Consider the following 14,284-nt stretch of genomic DNA (forward strand, 5'->3'; position numbering starts at 1 on the left):
TGAACTTATGTGTCCAACTTGCGTTCGGAAAACCATGCGTATTCCGAAAGCTAAACATGCGTGATTTAACATCTACATCATCATATGCGTGCGTGCATGTGTGTGTGTGTGTGTGTGCGTGTGTGTGTGTGTGTGTGTGTGTGTGTGTGTGTGTGTGTGTGTGTGTGTGTGTGTGTGTGTGTGTGTGCGCGCGCGCGCGCTGGTGCGTGTGTGTGTGTGTGTGTGAGCGCACCGAATTGCGCTCTACCACGATAGGCGTAGACAAGAAGTACTACCCGAAACACTGCTATGCGCCACCAATTGCACCGAATGTCTTCCGACTTCCCGTCCAGTTCAGGAGTGGCACCCCGCTGCCTCCAGTGGAACACAACGGCAGCCGGTCGGCCTGTCGCAGCCACAGCCGAAGCCACAGCAGCAGACGACAACGCGACGCAGACATGAACTTGGCAGCATCGAGATAAGAGTCGTGCGATCGTTACACTCGAGTCTCGCGGCGGCCATTATTCTTCCCGGCGAGACAGCTGTTTTGCGAACTGGCGAAACAAATTTCAAGCGGCGGCGGCGGCGGACGATCTGGTCGCGCGGCGTTGCAACACAAGGATTCGCCATTGTTGGCGTCAGGAGCAGTCTATGATCCCCGTGGTATGTGTCGCCTGACAATGTGGCTTCAGAATGTATTTCCAATGAGGCTGTGGGTTGTTGCCCTCGTCTGCACCACACAGCGGCAGTTTTTTTTTAATTTTCTTGTACTTCGCGCGTTACTTTAGGTGGGACGAAATTAAGAAGTTCCCAGGGATAAAATGGAATCAGCTCGCACAGGATACATGCATGGCAGACTGGCGGCCATTGGGAGGTGCCTGCAGTGGGCAGGCTGAGAATGATGGTGGGGAAGATGACCTCGTACACCGCAGATGTTTTGCCTGAGAACAATTTGGTAACCAACGAAATGGCAACTTAGAACAATATTTTGCTAATGATTGTCATATTTATAGAAAACTGACGCTGCAATGTTAATTTCGTTCATTACATCATTAATTGTGTAGGAAAGAAATAAGCGGAATTTTTTCGAGGAACTCGTTTCTTCGTTAAACACGATCAAATGATTCCAACAGATAATTAAGCGAAGGAAAGCACGCCCCATGCTTTCCGAGGCTTAATTGTAGCTTGGATTAATTTGATTGTGCGGAACAGCCATGTGCGTCACGAAGTTCCACTTATGATTTTTGGGGTGCAATCAGTAGCTGTACACATGTAGAAACTTAGCAGATTTACCTGGCCGATATCTTCATCGCCAACAGCAAAAAAAAAAAAAAAAAGAAGAGAGAGAGAGAGAGAGAGAAATTTTCATGATTACATTATTTATTTGTTTACTGTCATCTTACATAGACAGATATTAAAGGAATTATTATAGTTAACGGTTAGAAAGCTCACATTCCTTGCTTTTCGTCGGTCTTTTCCGGAGGTTTCACCTATTTTTATTTCACGTTCCCAGCATAGAGCAGCGAACTCAACCTTGGTCATGACTGACTTCATCTACCTTTTCCCTCTCGATTCTGTGGCTGTCTCTGTCACTGGTTGTGTACTGTTCTCGCGTGCACCCAGCTTCTTCGCCGTGAGATCGGACCCTGGATTCCTTCTTGGTGTCAGTCTTCCGCGTGAGCGGTGCTTCTTCTCCCGCCTATACTAGCAATCATCGTCACTCTCTTCGTTTTCATTTAATTATCATTAAGTAAGGTTCATCGACGCTTCTAGATGCGTCGGCCCTTCCATGCTGACACAATGAAGAAACGCGTCATCTTCCCGTGCGTCACGTAGGAGAAATTGCTACAATGAATTTAATCTAACGCTGGCGGTGGAGGGTTTCGAACCTACGACCCCACGCCTAGAAGCCGAGTGTACAACGGTCGGGATCAGGCTGCTGTGGTCATGTTAGATCACTCGTATTTTATGTTACAGTCCTCTTTTCGGCATCAGCATCGTAATCGAGGCCGAAATTAGCAAACAGATAAATTACTTCAGCCCTTGCATTGAAGTGTGCATCAACGAAGCCTCCCTGGGGAACCTGGACGGAAAGGAACCAGCCGAGGTCCATCTGTTGTGAAAATTAAGGTTGCTGTAGCAATAATTAGAGGCTCTAAAAAAGGTTGAAAACCCACGAATACGTTGCTTCGTAATCTAACTTTCTCTCAAGAAATTCAAGTAACACAGCTGTATTCATGTTTGTACACCCACACGGCGTAATCTCTCATCGTGGTGGCTCGGTTTGTTCAATGCATTGAATCACCGTTATACCTTGCTTGTAGAAACGTCGGTGAATACATGGTGGCTAAACAGCGCAAGCAAACGTATACATAGGAAAACCTGTTTCTGTCCTATCTGGCTGCTTATTAACATGTAGCATTATTTGGCTAATCGAACGTGTGCCCCCCCCCCCCCCCTTAAGAAAAAAAGAAAAGAAGTGTTCAATATTGGATAGCTCGAAATTGAACAGGGCACAGAAGGAACACACAGATGCACAGGGCAGGCGATACTCGCAACTACGCTTTATTCAGAGAAGTCTCGCTGCATATATCCGTAGCCGAGCGGCGCGCGCAGGCGCACCACACGTAACGCGAGCGATCCGTTAAAAATAATTCGACTTTTCATTTACCTATGCATTGTGGAACCTGTGCCTGAGAGCCACTGCTGACTAGCATTCGAATTCTGGGCAGAAGCGGGAATGCGCTTGCCAGGGAACTCATGGAGGATTATCATATTAAAAAGAACGAGAGCGACTCTATCAGTGGCACGTCTGCTGTGCTGCGTAGCAAAGAAAATCTGTTCTTAGAAACATGTGCATACGTCTCGCTCTTCCGACCCTGACTGTTACGTGCAGTGTGTCTGTGCGCGCCACTCGGCTGTGTATATGCGTAGAGAGACCTCTCCGAATAAAGCTTTTGCGAGTAGCGCCTGTGCTGTGCGTCTGTATTCCTTCTTTGTCCTGTTTGATTTCGCGCTATCCAATATTGAAGATCATGAACCAACTAGCCGAGCAACGAATCTTGTTTAAAAAAAAAATGAAGTATAGCACCATCGGGCGGTATTGAAAAGCGCTATTCCGGATCGACTGGCCTCCCTTCCTAGAAATGCTGGACAGCGTGTCTCGATAAACGACACATATATTTACGAAGGAAAGATTACTTTTAAGGGCTCGTTTTTCTTTGTTAGACACAATATTAATGAGAACTAACAGACAGCAATGCCATTTACGTGTCATTCCTTAGCACCAACAGGCCGATACTCAGTACTACTGGTGCGGGATCGAATCCCGGCCGCGGTGGCTGCATTTTCGATGGAGGCGAAAATGTTTGAGGCCCGTGTACTTAGATTTAAGTGCACGTTAAAGAACCCCAGGTGGTCAAAATTTCCGGAGACCTCCACTACGGCGTCTCTCATAATCATATTGTGGTTTTGGGACGTTAAACCCCAGATATTATTATATATCAGTACTACTGGTACAACACGCGTTTACGAGAAAGACGGAGGCACGCCACCGAAAGTTCGTCATGAAAGTTCGCTCTGTGTGGGTTAGACGGCTCAGCGGTGGAAGCAAGGTTCTTGCACTGCTCGTTGCTTGTCACGTGCTTACACTTTAAGCGCCATAGCAGTGGGCATTTCTTATTTTTTACAAGTTTCCTCCTGTTGAAGCTCGTCCTCCCATCGCCGGATATATGAATATTTTACGAGTCCCGTAGATGCGCTATGTGCTACTCGCGAGCAATTGCGTAAAAGAGTTTGCTCAAATTTATCGCCGCGAGGCCCTCTTTTTGGAAGAACCAAAGGAACGCGAAGACGTTCCCCTTAAAGTCCTCCCAAGTACTCCCACTTTTGCCTTATGCTTCTCCAGCGTCTGGGCGCTGTTGCAATTCGTGTCCAAGTACGCGAAGAAGCAAAGAGGTTCGACGGCCCTGTTACCAGAGGGTTCCTTGCGACACCTCGACTTCGTGGCCCGCGGGACTCGTACACGCGGCGCTGTTTCGCAACACACCGCCGGCCGGCGCGCATTCCTTAATCCGGCACGTTGCGAAACGGCGACTCTTTCCTTCGGCTGTGACCCAACGCCCGGAGCGCGCGTGGTCAGCGATCGGCGCACTTTGACGCGTCAAATGACTCGGCCACGCGTGATTGTGCCCCGACGCTGTTGCGCGCCGCACCAGTTGTTCACCGGCGGGTGCTCTGATGCGTAACCGGTGCACTTTCCGCCGCTTGCGGGCAATTTATGCTCACTGGTTTCTTTGTGTTGCCCTCAAACTGTGCACATACGTAGGTAATAGAGAAAAATAAAGTTCGACGCCTGTGAAATGTGAGTAAACAAGCGAACTGTCAAGCAAGTGCCAAAGCAGACTGAGTTGTCTCTTCATATTTCTTCTTATTCTTTCTGTCCAGCTTCTTTCTTCCTATAACGCCCTCTCTCCTCCTCACCCTCACATCACTCCTCTGCACCTGGCTTCTCTTTCCCACCCCTCGTTATGCTATGCTAAACATGGTTATGCTATGGTTTACCCTCCCACCTCCTCCTTTCCCTCCTGCTCACCCTATCATCACTTCTCCTCACCCCCACTTCCCTTTCTCATCCCCTTGCTGAACTATACTACACAAGGCTATGCCATGCATTACCCTCTCACCTTGGCTTCCCTTTCCCTCCCCCTTGCTATACTATACTACGCGTGGCTATGCCGTGCTAGGAGCTGCTTGACACATTCCCGCTTTCTCCGGCGCATACCCGCCGGGTGTCCGTTCTACGACACCGGCCTTGTACCGAGCCTAAGCAGCTCCGCTCTTAAAACACACGAAATCTTGGAGGCTAGGGCGAAGAGACGGACTATGCAAGTGCGCAGTCGCAAGACGCAAAATGCAGATAGCGGGAACCATAGTCCTGCATTGGAGCCAAGAGTTTAATTCCAGTCTGTTTGTAACCAAAGTGTGCTAAATCTTGCTACCTCAAGGGATCACATTACTCTACATCTTGCGAGGCGAGGAACGGTACTATTATAGCCTGTCCGATGCGCCACTGCCACGTACAAAATGGAATGAAGCCTCGATGGACTTCAGGTGCGACGACAGTTTAGATTAGTTTGTTATTATTTTTTATTTGCACGCCTCCTGTTTTCTCTCTGCTCTTCTTTCCATCTTTCCCTCCCCCAAGTGCAGGGTAGCAGACCAGATGTTTCAGTTACAGTTAATACCCCTGCCTTCCCATCTTGTTTCTCTCTCGCTCTCTCTTGCGAGGTGAAGACACAGTATATATGGCTATAATTTGCACCAGCCTTCAGAAACAGCGTTGCGCACTGCGTTGTTTTGAGCTCTACTTACTACAATAATCTCATGGTCATCGACCTTTGATAGTTTGCAAGAGTGTTACAAAGTGAGTAACTCAAGACTCCTTTGATTCAATGAAGGGTGATATTGCCAAGGTTTCCCTGAAGAACATTTCTTTCAGTGTGCATGCAGTTCGAAGAGGTCCTGATGTCTCGGCGACCATAACACACGCCAACAATGAGAAACTCTAGCCAACATTAGCCATAATTTAACCAGCATTGGACAACGTTAATCAGTGAAAAACGATTGTTGGCCAGGGCCGTAGCTAGAGGGGTGTTTCGGTGTCAGAACACCGCCCTAAGTTTTCTGAGCGCTGCATACCCTCTCTCCCCCTCCTTTTCACTCGTATTATTATGTAGGTATTACAGTGAGCGAAACAGCTAACATTTAGGCTTCACTGAAACAGGAGAACGACCAAGATGTTGTCAAGAGTTCGACGAAAGCTCGTCTGATCAGGTATAGCATGTTGCACTTGTGGGAATTCAGGCGTCCGCGCCAGTGGCTCGACGCCATCTTCCCTTGGAGAATTCTCGTGTCCCTCTCCTCTCGACCAGGCGGGTGGCAGCTAGTCGTAAATCGCTGTCACTTTGCTGCCACCCCGCCCTCGAAGGTTAAACACGGTGGCCGATTGGCCCAATTTTGGCGGGATTTGGACCTTGCTCGCGCTCGCCGAGAAGCGGGTGCGCGCGCGACGAGGTTCGAGAGAGACCACTTGGGGACCTCGAAGGGTGCGTACGCGTTTTGGCCGCTCCGGCCGGCGGCGATCCTTTGTTCTTTGTTCTTCGCCGCCGGCCGGCGGTTACGTCGTTTTGTCGGGGCTCCGGCCTCAGCGGGCGCGCGCCACCCTCCGCAGTCTCGAAGTCCCGAGGCAGCGCCTCGCGATCGTGCACCGTGTGTTTCTTTCAAGTGTCCGTATGTCTGTTCTGTTTCCTTCTGCTCTGGGGTGCGAGATCGCGGGAGCGCTGGCCGAGGGGTAGGTCGGCTCTCCAAACCTGGTTCTTTCTTTGTTTGTTCGTTTTGTGGGTGTGCCATTCGCGGCCACATTTGGTAACAATTGTATTAGCTAATTGGTGTCCTGTGTAACTATCTTACGTGCGATTGGTTGTAATGAATTATTGTTCTCTTGTATTAAAATCCCCCGTAATAAATCACTGATTCGGGGCGAACGAGGACGCGGCGGCCTGCATGAAGCTCCCAGTGCTCGAACCCGCGGTGGTGTTTGGCGCGTACGGCGCCGGGAGCGACGACGACACCACACACTTGACGAAAATTACCGTCAATGACCAAGTCAAAAACTGGCTCTTTTTTCACTTCTTCATTGACCGTAATTTTCGTTAAGTGCAACGACTAAGATATTGCTTGAGCGGGAGCTCTTCTTAATCTTCTTTTTTTTTTTACTGTATTCGTATAACAACCCCCGAAAAATATGTCTGGGGGGGGGCGCCACTGGTCCTGGCAGAATGCAAGCAAATACTGTAGTTAAAGGAACAATGACACGCAATTTTCGACCGTAGTCTGTGTCGTGTGGGTTAATCCTTGAGCGTTCACAGATAAGCATTTGGTCGACAACTTAATTTATGATTGAATATTTTTATAAACAGGCGAGCGGCCTGAGGGTCGGGCAACACTGGCGCAGTCTCGAGGCGTGACGGAACAAGCTGCTTGCTGTGCGAGCGTCTGCATTCCGGCGAACGATCTTGTTCCGTGGTCAGCTGCAATCGAGTTATTTCAGCTTTTTTCAGCTTGGCGGTGAAATTGAACGATTTGCAGCGGCTGAAACTTTGGTAGGAGACGATGTATCCGCTGCATGCAGCACGTGACGTCACGCGCCATGACAAAATGGCGGCCGCCAGCGTTGGGAGGGGTTTATAACCGGCGACTTCTAAGGCTTATTTTGCACTGAACTATTCTTTTACAGCACGTTTTTTTTTTTCATATATGTAGAAAATAGACCATCTGCCTGTACTGTTGGGTGACCGTGCCGATTTAACGACACTTGGCCTGGGGATCGAGCCACATAGAAATCTGACCCAGTTACAAAATGCGCGTGGAGGAGCTCCATAGAGGAGCTCCTCTTCAATAAGTGGCATGCGTGAGCGCTTGCGTATTCTATTGTTTTTACGCGATGATGGTGCAGACTTGGACGTTCGAAAAAAAAAAAAATGTGCAGCAACCAACGACGATGATTGGGAAGGGCCGCACGCTTCAAGAAAGCTATTCACAATATATTAAATAAATTGGGCGCATGATCGTTGTAGTGTCGGCAACACGGCGCGACTGAGGACAACGAACACACTCAACCCATGCCACACAAGAACCCCTTTATTCCGGTGACAGTCGTATTTATATATGTCAGAGGTGGCGCCATCTCTTGATGACAGTTGAACATAACTAAAGTCACCTAGTGTCGACCTTCGACACTACATCTACTCCTCCCTAAATATATACATATTTACACAAAAATAATTACAAAAAGAGTCAATGTTCACATCATGGTACATTATACATAGTCCTGAAATCTCGTGGGTTGTCTTCGGTTTCTTGCGGACCTACGAAGAGGTGGTGGCTCACCAGCCGGTTCGGTGCCAAAAACTGGAGCACAATCACCATCACCATCCACTGGAGCACTATCACCATCACGATCATCATCATTAGGAGCAGGGTGCTGGTGAAGCTCAGAGGAGAGAGTCGGTCTGCCAGGCGTCGGTGGACTTCGCACGGTGTCGTGGGAGTGTCCTTTGTCATTCCATATTAGCGCATGGTGCAGCAGGGCTTCCTTGGGAACTGCAGTCAATTGAGAGGCATTCCACGTGCGACCATCTTCCAGGCAGAAGGACCAGCGTCCTATTCGCTTGAGAATTTTCAAAGGAGGTCCAAAAGTGGGAGTGCCTTTCGGACCAGGGACTGGCTTCTTGACCCTCACGTACTTTCCAACTTGGAACTTGGGTACTCGGGCAGCTCTCCGTCGGTCAACATAATCCTTGCTTTTAAGCTGGCGCTCTTTCACCCTCTTCCGAAGTGAGGACATCTCCTGAGCGGGATCTGCGAAGAAGTTTGCAGTGGGATAGCCAATGACGTCCAAGGATGTCCTCATGTGCCGGCTATGTAGAAGCACTGCCGGAGAGAGTCCAGTGGTACTGTGAGGAGTGGCTCTGTAGATTCCCAAGTACTATGTAACAGTATTTTTTATTGGGTGCTGCTCCAGTATTGCCAACTGAATGTATGATTTGAGGACACGGTTAAACCTTTCGACCAGTCCGTTGGCTTGGGGGTGATATACAGCCGAAAAACTGTGCCTGATACCTCTGTCTTGAAGAAAGGACTCGAATTCTTGAGATGTAAACTGTGGTCCGTGATCCGAGACGAGTTCAACCGGATAGCCTTCCCGTGCAAATATCGACAAGAGGAAGTCAAGCACTGTACGGGAGGAGGCTTCACGACAGAAAGCTATTTCCGGCCACTTTGAGAAGTAATCGACTACAGAGATGACAAAACGACAGTCAGCTGATGCACGCTCAAATGGCCCAACAACATCAATAGCTATCTTGCTCCAAGGCCGGTCGGGAAGAGCTACTGGCTGCAGTGGAGTGGGGTAGCTCTTAACACTCTTGTCTGCAGCTTGGCAGGTTGCGCAGCTGTGGATAGCACTCTCAACCTGCTTGTCCAGACCTGGCCACCAGTACTTTTCGCGAAGACGTTGCTTTGTCTTCACTATTCCCGGGTGTGATTCATGGGCTAGTTGAACAAATGTAGCTGTGAGCTTGGCTGGAACTACAACGCGTTCTGAGCGCATCAACAGGCCGTCCACTACTGACAGTTCCTCTCGCACATCATAGTAAGGTCTTAGTTCAGGTGACAATGTTTTCTTGGTTGGCCATGTAGTCTGAACGCATTGCAACCTGCTGGAGCTTGCAATCCTCGGCTGTGGCAATACGGAGATCATTGATATGGACTGAAGACGTTACGATGGACACTATTTCTTCTTCAATCTTAAGGCCGTCTTCTGTGCCTGGGACAGGAAGCCGGGACAAAGCGTCTGCTACTTTGTTGTGTTCCCCACGCCGGAACTGTACAACGAAGTTGTAACGCAGCAACCGAGCAGTCCACCTTGCAATGCGAAGTGGTCGTTGTCCTGTGCTTTGTGTTGACAGCAAGGATACGAGGGCCTGGTGATCTGTTACCAAAGTGAATGATCGTCCCCAGAGGTAAATGTGCCATTTCTCGCATGCCCATAGGCAGGCCAGGGCCTCGCGTTCTCCTGTCGAGTACTTCCGTTCTGTCTCTGTTAAGGTTCGTGATGCGAATGCAACGGTTCGAATGGATGGACCGTAAACTTGTTGCAGTACTGCACCCAGGCCATATGCAGACGCGTCTGTGGCTACAATAACTGGGAGCGCTGGGTCGAACATTCGCAGAACTCTTCTCGATGCAAGAAGTTCCTTTACCTTTGTAAAGCTTTGTTCAGCAGCAAGATCCCATTCAAAATGAACGTCCTTGCGAAGTAGCTTACGCGTAGGTTCTACCTCTTCGGCAAGGTTGGGAATAAACTTGGCATAATACTCCACAAGACCAAGAAATGAACGCAGCATGCCTACATCTGTGGGGGTGGAAGCATGTACAATTGCGTCAACTTTTGCTTGAAGGGGTGCTATTCCTTCTGCGCTGACATGATGGCCAAGAAATGATAGCTCTGATGCATTAAAGATGCACTTATCATTGAGTTTGAGTCCAGCTTCGGAGATGCGCAGCAGAACTTGCTCCAGGTTTCTCACATGCTCTGACTCTGTCCTACCGAAGATGATGATATCGTCTATGTAGCAGAGGACCCCCTTGCAACCATGCAGGATTGCAGTCATGAGTTGCTGAAATGCGGCTGGAGCAGACGCCAATCCGAAGCACACTCTTTTAAACCGGAAAAGGCCGTCGTGCGTAATGAAAGCCGTAAGGTCTCTGCTGTCCGGATGAAGGGTAACTTGGTAATATGCAGAGGCCAAGTCGAGCTTTGAGAAGTAACGTGCACCATTAAGAGAGTGCAGCAGCTCTTCCGTATGAGGCAGGGGAAAGCTATCAACTACAATTGCTTTGTTGGGCTCTCTGAGGTCAACGCATAGGCGGATGCTGTCATCTTTCTTGCGGACGACAACTATAGGAGAGATCCATTCAGAGGCGTTAGCCCTTTCAATTACATCATCGGAGAGGAGCCGCTGAAGCTGGTCGCTAACTGGCTTGCGCAGGGAAAGTGGGAGGCGTCTCAGCTTCTGCACCACTGGAGGGACTGACGGCTTCATTTTGACCTGATGCTGGACGCCTTTGGCCAGGCCAAGGCCCGGTGAAAACAAATGTGAAAACTTAGCCCATAACAGAGGTGGCATATCGAACTTCGGCGGGCTTGCAGGAACTGCGCCGCCCGTATGCGCAGATGTTGCTGTTTTCTGACTCATGGTCTCTGAAGCTTCGGCAGCCGTGCACAGGCAGCGTAGCTGCGCGCCCACAATGTGCAGTCCTAAAGCTTGCACCGCGTCCAGACCCAGAAGAGAAGTTCCTCCGGGGGTGACATGAATGGCTATCACGGCTGTTTCCCTTTTAAACGAGATGCTTGCTTTAAACTGGCCCAGTACGGGGATCTTCCGGCGTTGGAAGTCCAACAATGTAAGGGCAGAGCTGGTCAACTGAACCCCTTCAAACATGTTTCGAAATTCTTGTTCCCGTATAATTGACACAGCTGATCCCGTGTCGACCAAGAACTTAGCAACGCGCGGTTCTGAGCTCGAGGCGACTGGCGTGACTACGACATCAATGTAGACGCCCTTGCGCTTGTCTTCGTGAACAGTCAGTAGGCTAATGACATCTGATGCATCTTGTTCAGGAACTACTTCTTGGATGTGAGTCGGGCGTTGTCCTTGTGCTCTGCGTGAGCTACGACACACTCGCATAAAGTGGCCACGGCGGCCGCATGCGAAGCAGGTTCTACCGCGAGCGGGGCATGCCGTCGGTTCACAGTGACGTGTGCCGCAATTACCACAAGCCTGCGTATTTTTGCTGTACTGAACATCGGCAGCGTTGGTATCTGAAGATGGCGAGCTCGTTTGACGAGCGTGCGGCAAGCTAGGGCGGCTCTGATAAAGGGGGCGTGCCTCGTTGTTGTACCGGCGACTATCGCGCGTGCTTTGTTCGGAAGCGTCATACTGACGTGGATGTTGGCGTGTGATGCGCTCAACGGAATTAGAAAAAGCTTCCGACTGCAGCTGGGCTCGCTCGCTGAGTAGCGCAATTTCAACGGCACGGTCGAACGTCAACGTGTCACCTTCCAAGAGCAACCGTGATCGCAACTGCGGGGATGCAACTCCGGTAACGAACTGATCGCACATATTATCGTTGGCTTGCTCGGCGAAATCGCAAGAGGCTGCCAGTTCACGAAGCGCGAGGGCGAAGTCGGGGATGGACTCACCATGTAGCTGACGGCGCTCTCGGAAGTGATGTCGTTCTAGGCGAATGTTGCGCGCGCCGGCGAAATGTCGTTCCAGAATCTCGCGGGCCGCGTCGTATACGTCTGGGAGACTCGTCGCTGCTGCTTCTTGCTTGGAGGGCACGCCACGGTCTTTGACTTCACCGGTTGAGGTAGCGGCGGCGGCCAACGGCTCAGTCGTCGGTAGCTGGGGTGCGGTGGGCGTCGGTGGAAGCGCATCGAAAATACGTTGTCCTTCCGGGCCCAGGCAGTGCAACAGCAGGGCTCGACGGCGGGGCGCAGGCAGGTCGGCCGCTCCAGACGCGAGAAGAAAATTCTCGAAGAGGCGTATCCAGCGGGTCCATGGTATGGCTGGAGTGCCCGGGGCGGCGAGAAAGGGGGGCGGCGGCGAAAGCGCGGCGGAAGCCATCCTCGTCGCCAGATTGTAGTGTCGGCAACACGGCGCGACTGAGGACAACGAACACACTCAACCCATGCCACACAAGAACCCCTTTATTCCGGTGACAGTCGTATTTATATATGTCAGAGGTGGCGCCATCTCTTGATGACAGCTGAACATAACTAAAGTCACCTAGTGTCGACCTTCGACACTACAATCGTGTGTTGCATTGTAGTTACAAGGTAGTTGTACAGGGCAATGGGCACATCTATGGGGCAGTTAAACTGGCTTTGCCACCACTGTAATAATTTTATTTCTTATGCATCCATTTTTACAGCGAAGCCGCCTTAGTCTGCGCTGTGCCGTCGTCGTCGTAGTAGTAGGCGTGATGCAGCTAGCTGACGTGACCAGAAGGGGGGGAGAATAAAAAATAAATAAAACACAATGATAATGATGTCTTTCAGCGCAACATACCGGGAAAGCGATTCGCACTTTCATTAATTTCATTGGTTGGAAACTTACATTAATTGTAATAAACCAAGGCAAGGGAAAGCGATTCGTACTTTCATTAATTACGTTAATTTGAGACTTACATTGATTGTCGTAAATTGAGGCAAGGCGCCTGGGCGCGTAAGAGGTCATGTAGATAACAGGAAGCGCGCACTTGGCAAGGTTCCCGCTGCGCCGGCTCGAATCACGTGACGCGAAGCGTTCGCTGAAACGCCATTGTTTGAGCCCGCAGGTCGCAATAAAGATACCACCACCACCACGATCTTGCCTTCCTCAATCAATAATAAGCGCGCGTGTTTCAAATCTAGGGGCGGATTTACGACACCACGTGATCTCGCCAGCCAATCACACACACTCGCGCGCTTACAGCTTCGCTGACCTGGCGTTTCTGTGAATTTATCTGTATCCGAGCGTGGTCTTCTCTCCCAATGCAAGGTATATAGCCCAAGAGAATTTAATCTCTCATTCAGAGTAACAGGTCAAATCGTATAATGGTTGATGCTTCGCTGTCCTCGCAAATAAATCTATCTCTTTCCCTCTGTCTCTGCTTCGCTGTCCTGTAATAATTATTCCAAGACGGCCAGAACACCACACTTCGTTTAAGACGAATGCCGTTTTATACGTTTCGCCCGTTGTGAGTCGCATTCCGGCTCGTTGCAATGCAGTTGCTGCTGGCTCGGATCGCTTCTAATTATCGTTAGTTATGGCGTGACAGCGTGATAGCGTTAATAGAAATCGTACATTTAACCTTATCAGGCAATGGCGTAAAGCTTCGCCTGCCCACAAGAGCACCAGAGGTATCGCTCAATCGGTAATTTTGTTAGAAGCACTTGCCGAGGGACACTGATCAAACAAAGGGTAAATAACACAAAGCGAAAAATGCCCGGCAAATACTGTTTTCTGGGTTGCCATGGCCGCCAGTTATTTTGTTGTTTCCATCTTTGTCAATGCGTTTTATTGAGGACCCCGGCTACAGAGCGATAGGACGCTATATATTAGCGATGCTCGCAAGTAGCATTCCCCAAAAGAATGCGATAAGAAGCAAATGACTGCGAAAGGCTCATGCTGTCCCCAGTGTTTACGATGAGCGCTGATTACGAGCTTGTTTCGAAGTCTGCGACTCGGAGTAGGTGCTGCATATGAAGCAGAACCGTGCAGTGCTTTGCAAACGTGTGCACGCGATGCGCGATTCATGGAGGGCCAGTCCGTTCTGTGACATCGCATGCGAGAGGCTTCAAGCACATGACGATTGCGAAAAGGGACCATCAATTACGCATTTGCATTTTACGGAATAAGTATCCAAGCAGGAGCTTTAGAGACAAATAGCTGCTATATTCCAGTCAGGACGCTTATGCGCCGAACAATGCTTTCAACAAGAAAAAAAGATGATAAATGAAATAGGTCGGGATGGAATATCGGATTACTTGTCTCATCACTATCGGGACGGTAAAGCAAAAGCGAAAGACCCCCACTGGCGCATGTCTTGCTGTCTGTCAGCTTCTTTTGCGCTGCCGTGCACTTCTTACAAATCGATGGATAAAGCAAATAGCTAACAAGGCTGGAGTAGGCGA

At 49.8% G+C, this 14,284-nt stretch overlaps 1 protein-coding gene across 1 annotated transcript; it reads right to left on the reverse strand.

Moving 5' to 3' along the window:
* Positions 1-2,779: 2,779 nt before the first annotated feature.
* On the reverse strand, positions 2,780-12,233 carry LOC119402522 (uncharacterized). The gene is made up of 4 exons (XM_049418688.1): positions 10,151-12,233; positions 9,869-9,955; positions 7,930-8,400; positions 2,780-2,799 (listed from the first exon to the last, which is right to left on the reverse strand). Exons 1-4 carry the CDS (start codon positions 12,231-12,233, stop codon positions 2,780-2,782), a joined length of 2,661 nt encoding a protein of 886 aa, XP_049274645.1.
* Positions 12,234-14,284: the final 2,051 nt, after the last annotated feature.

Source organism: Rhipicephalus sanguineus, chromosome 8, assembly GCF_013339695.2.
Source record: "Rhipicephalus sanguineus isolate Rsan-2018 chromosome 8, BIME_Rsan_1.4, whole genome shotgun sequence".
Taxonomy (NCBI): Eukaryota; Metazoa; Arthropoda; class Arachnida; order Ixodida; family Ixodidae; genus Rhipicephalus; species Rhipicephalus sanguineus.

Coding starts and splice junctions, on each gene's coding strand:
- LOC119402522 (XM_049418688.1), bottom strand. CDS start 12,233: ATGGCTTCCGCCGCGCTTTCGCCGCCGCCCCCCTTTCTCGCCGCCCCG. Junction 8,401..9,868: donor CGAAGAGGTAGAACCTACGC/GTAAGCTACTTC, acceptor ACTTCTTCGCAG/ATCCCGCTCAGGAGATGTCC. Junction 2,800..7,929: donor TTTTGGCACCGAACCGGCTG/GTGAGCCACCAC, acceptor TTTGCTACGCAG/CACAGCAGACGTGCCACTGA.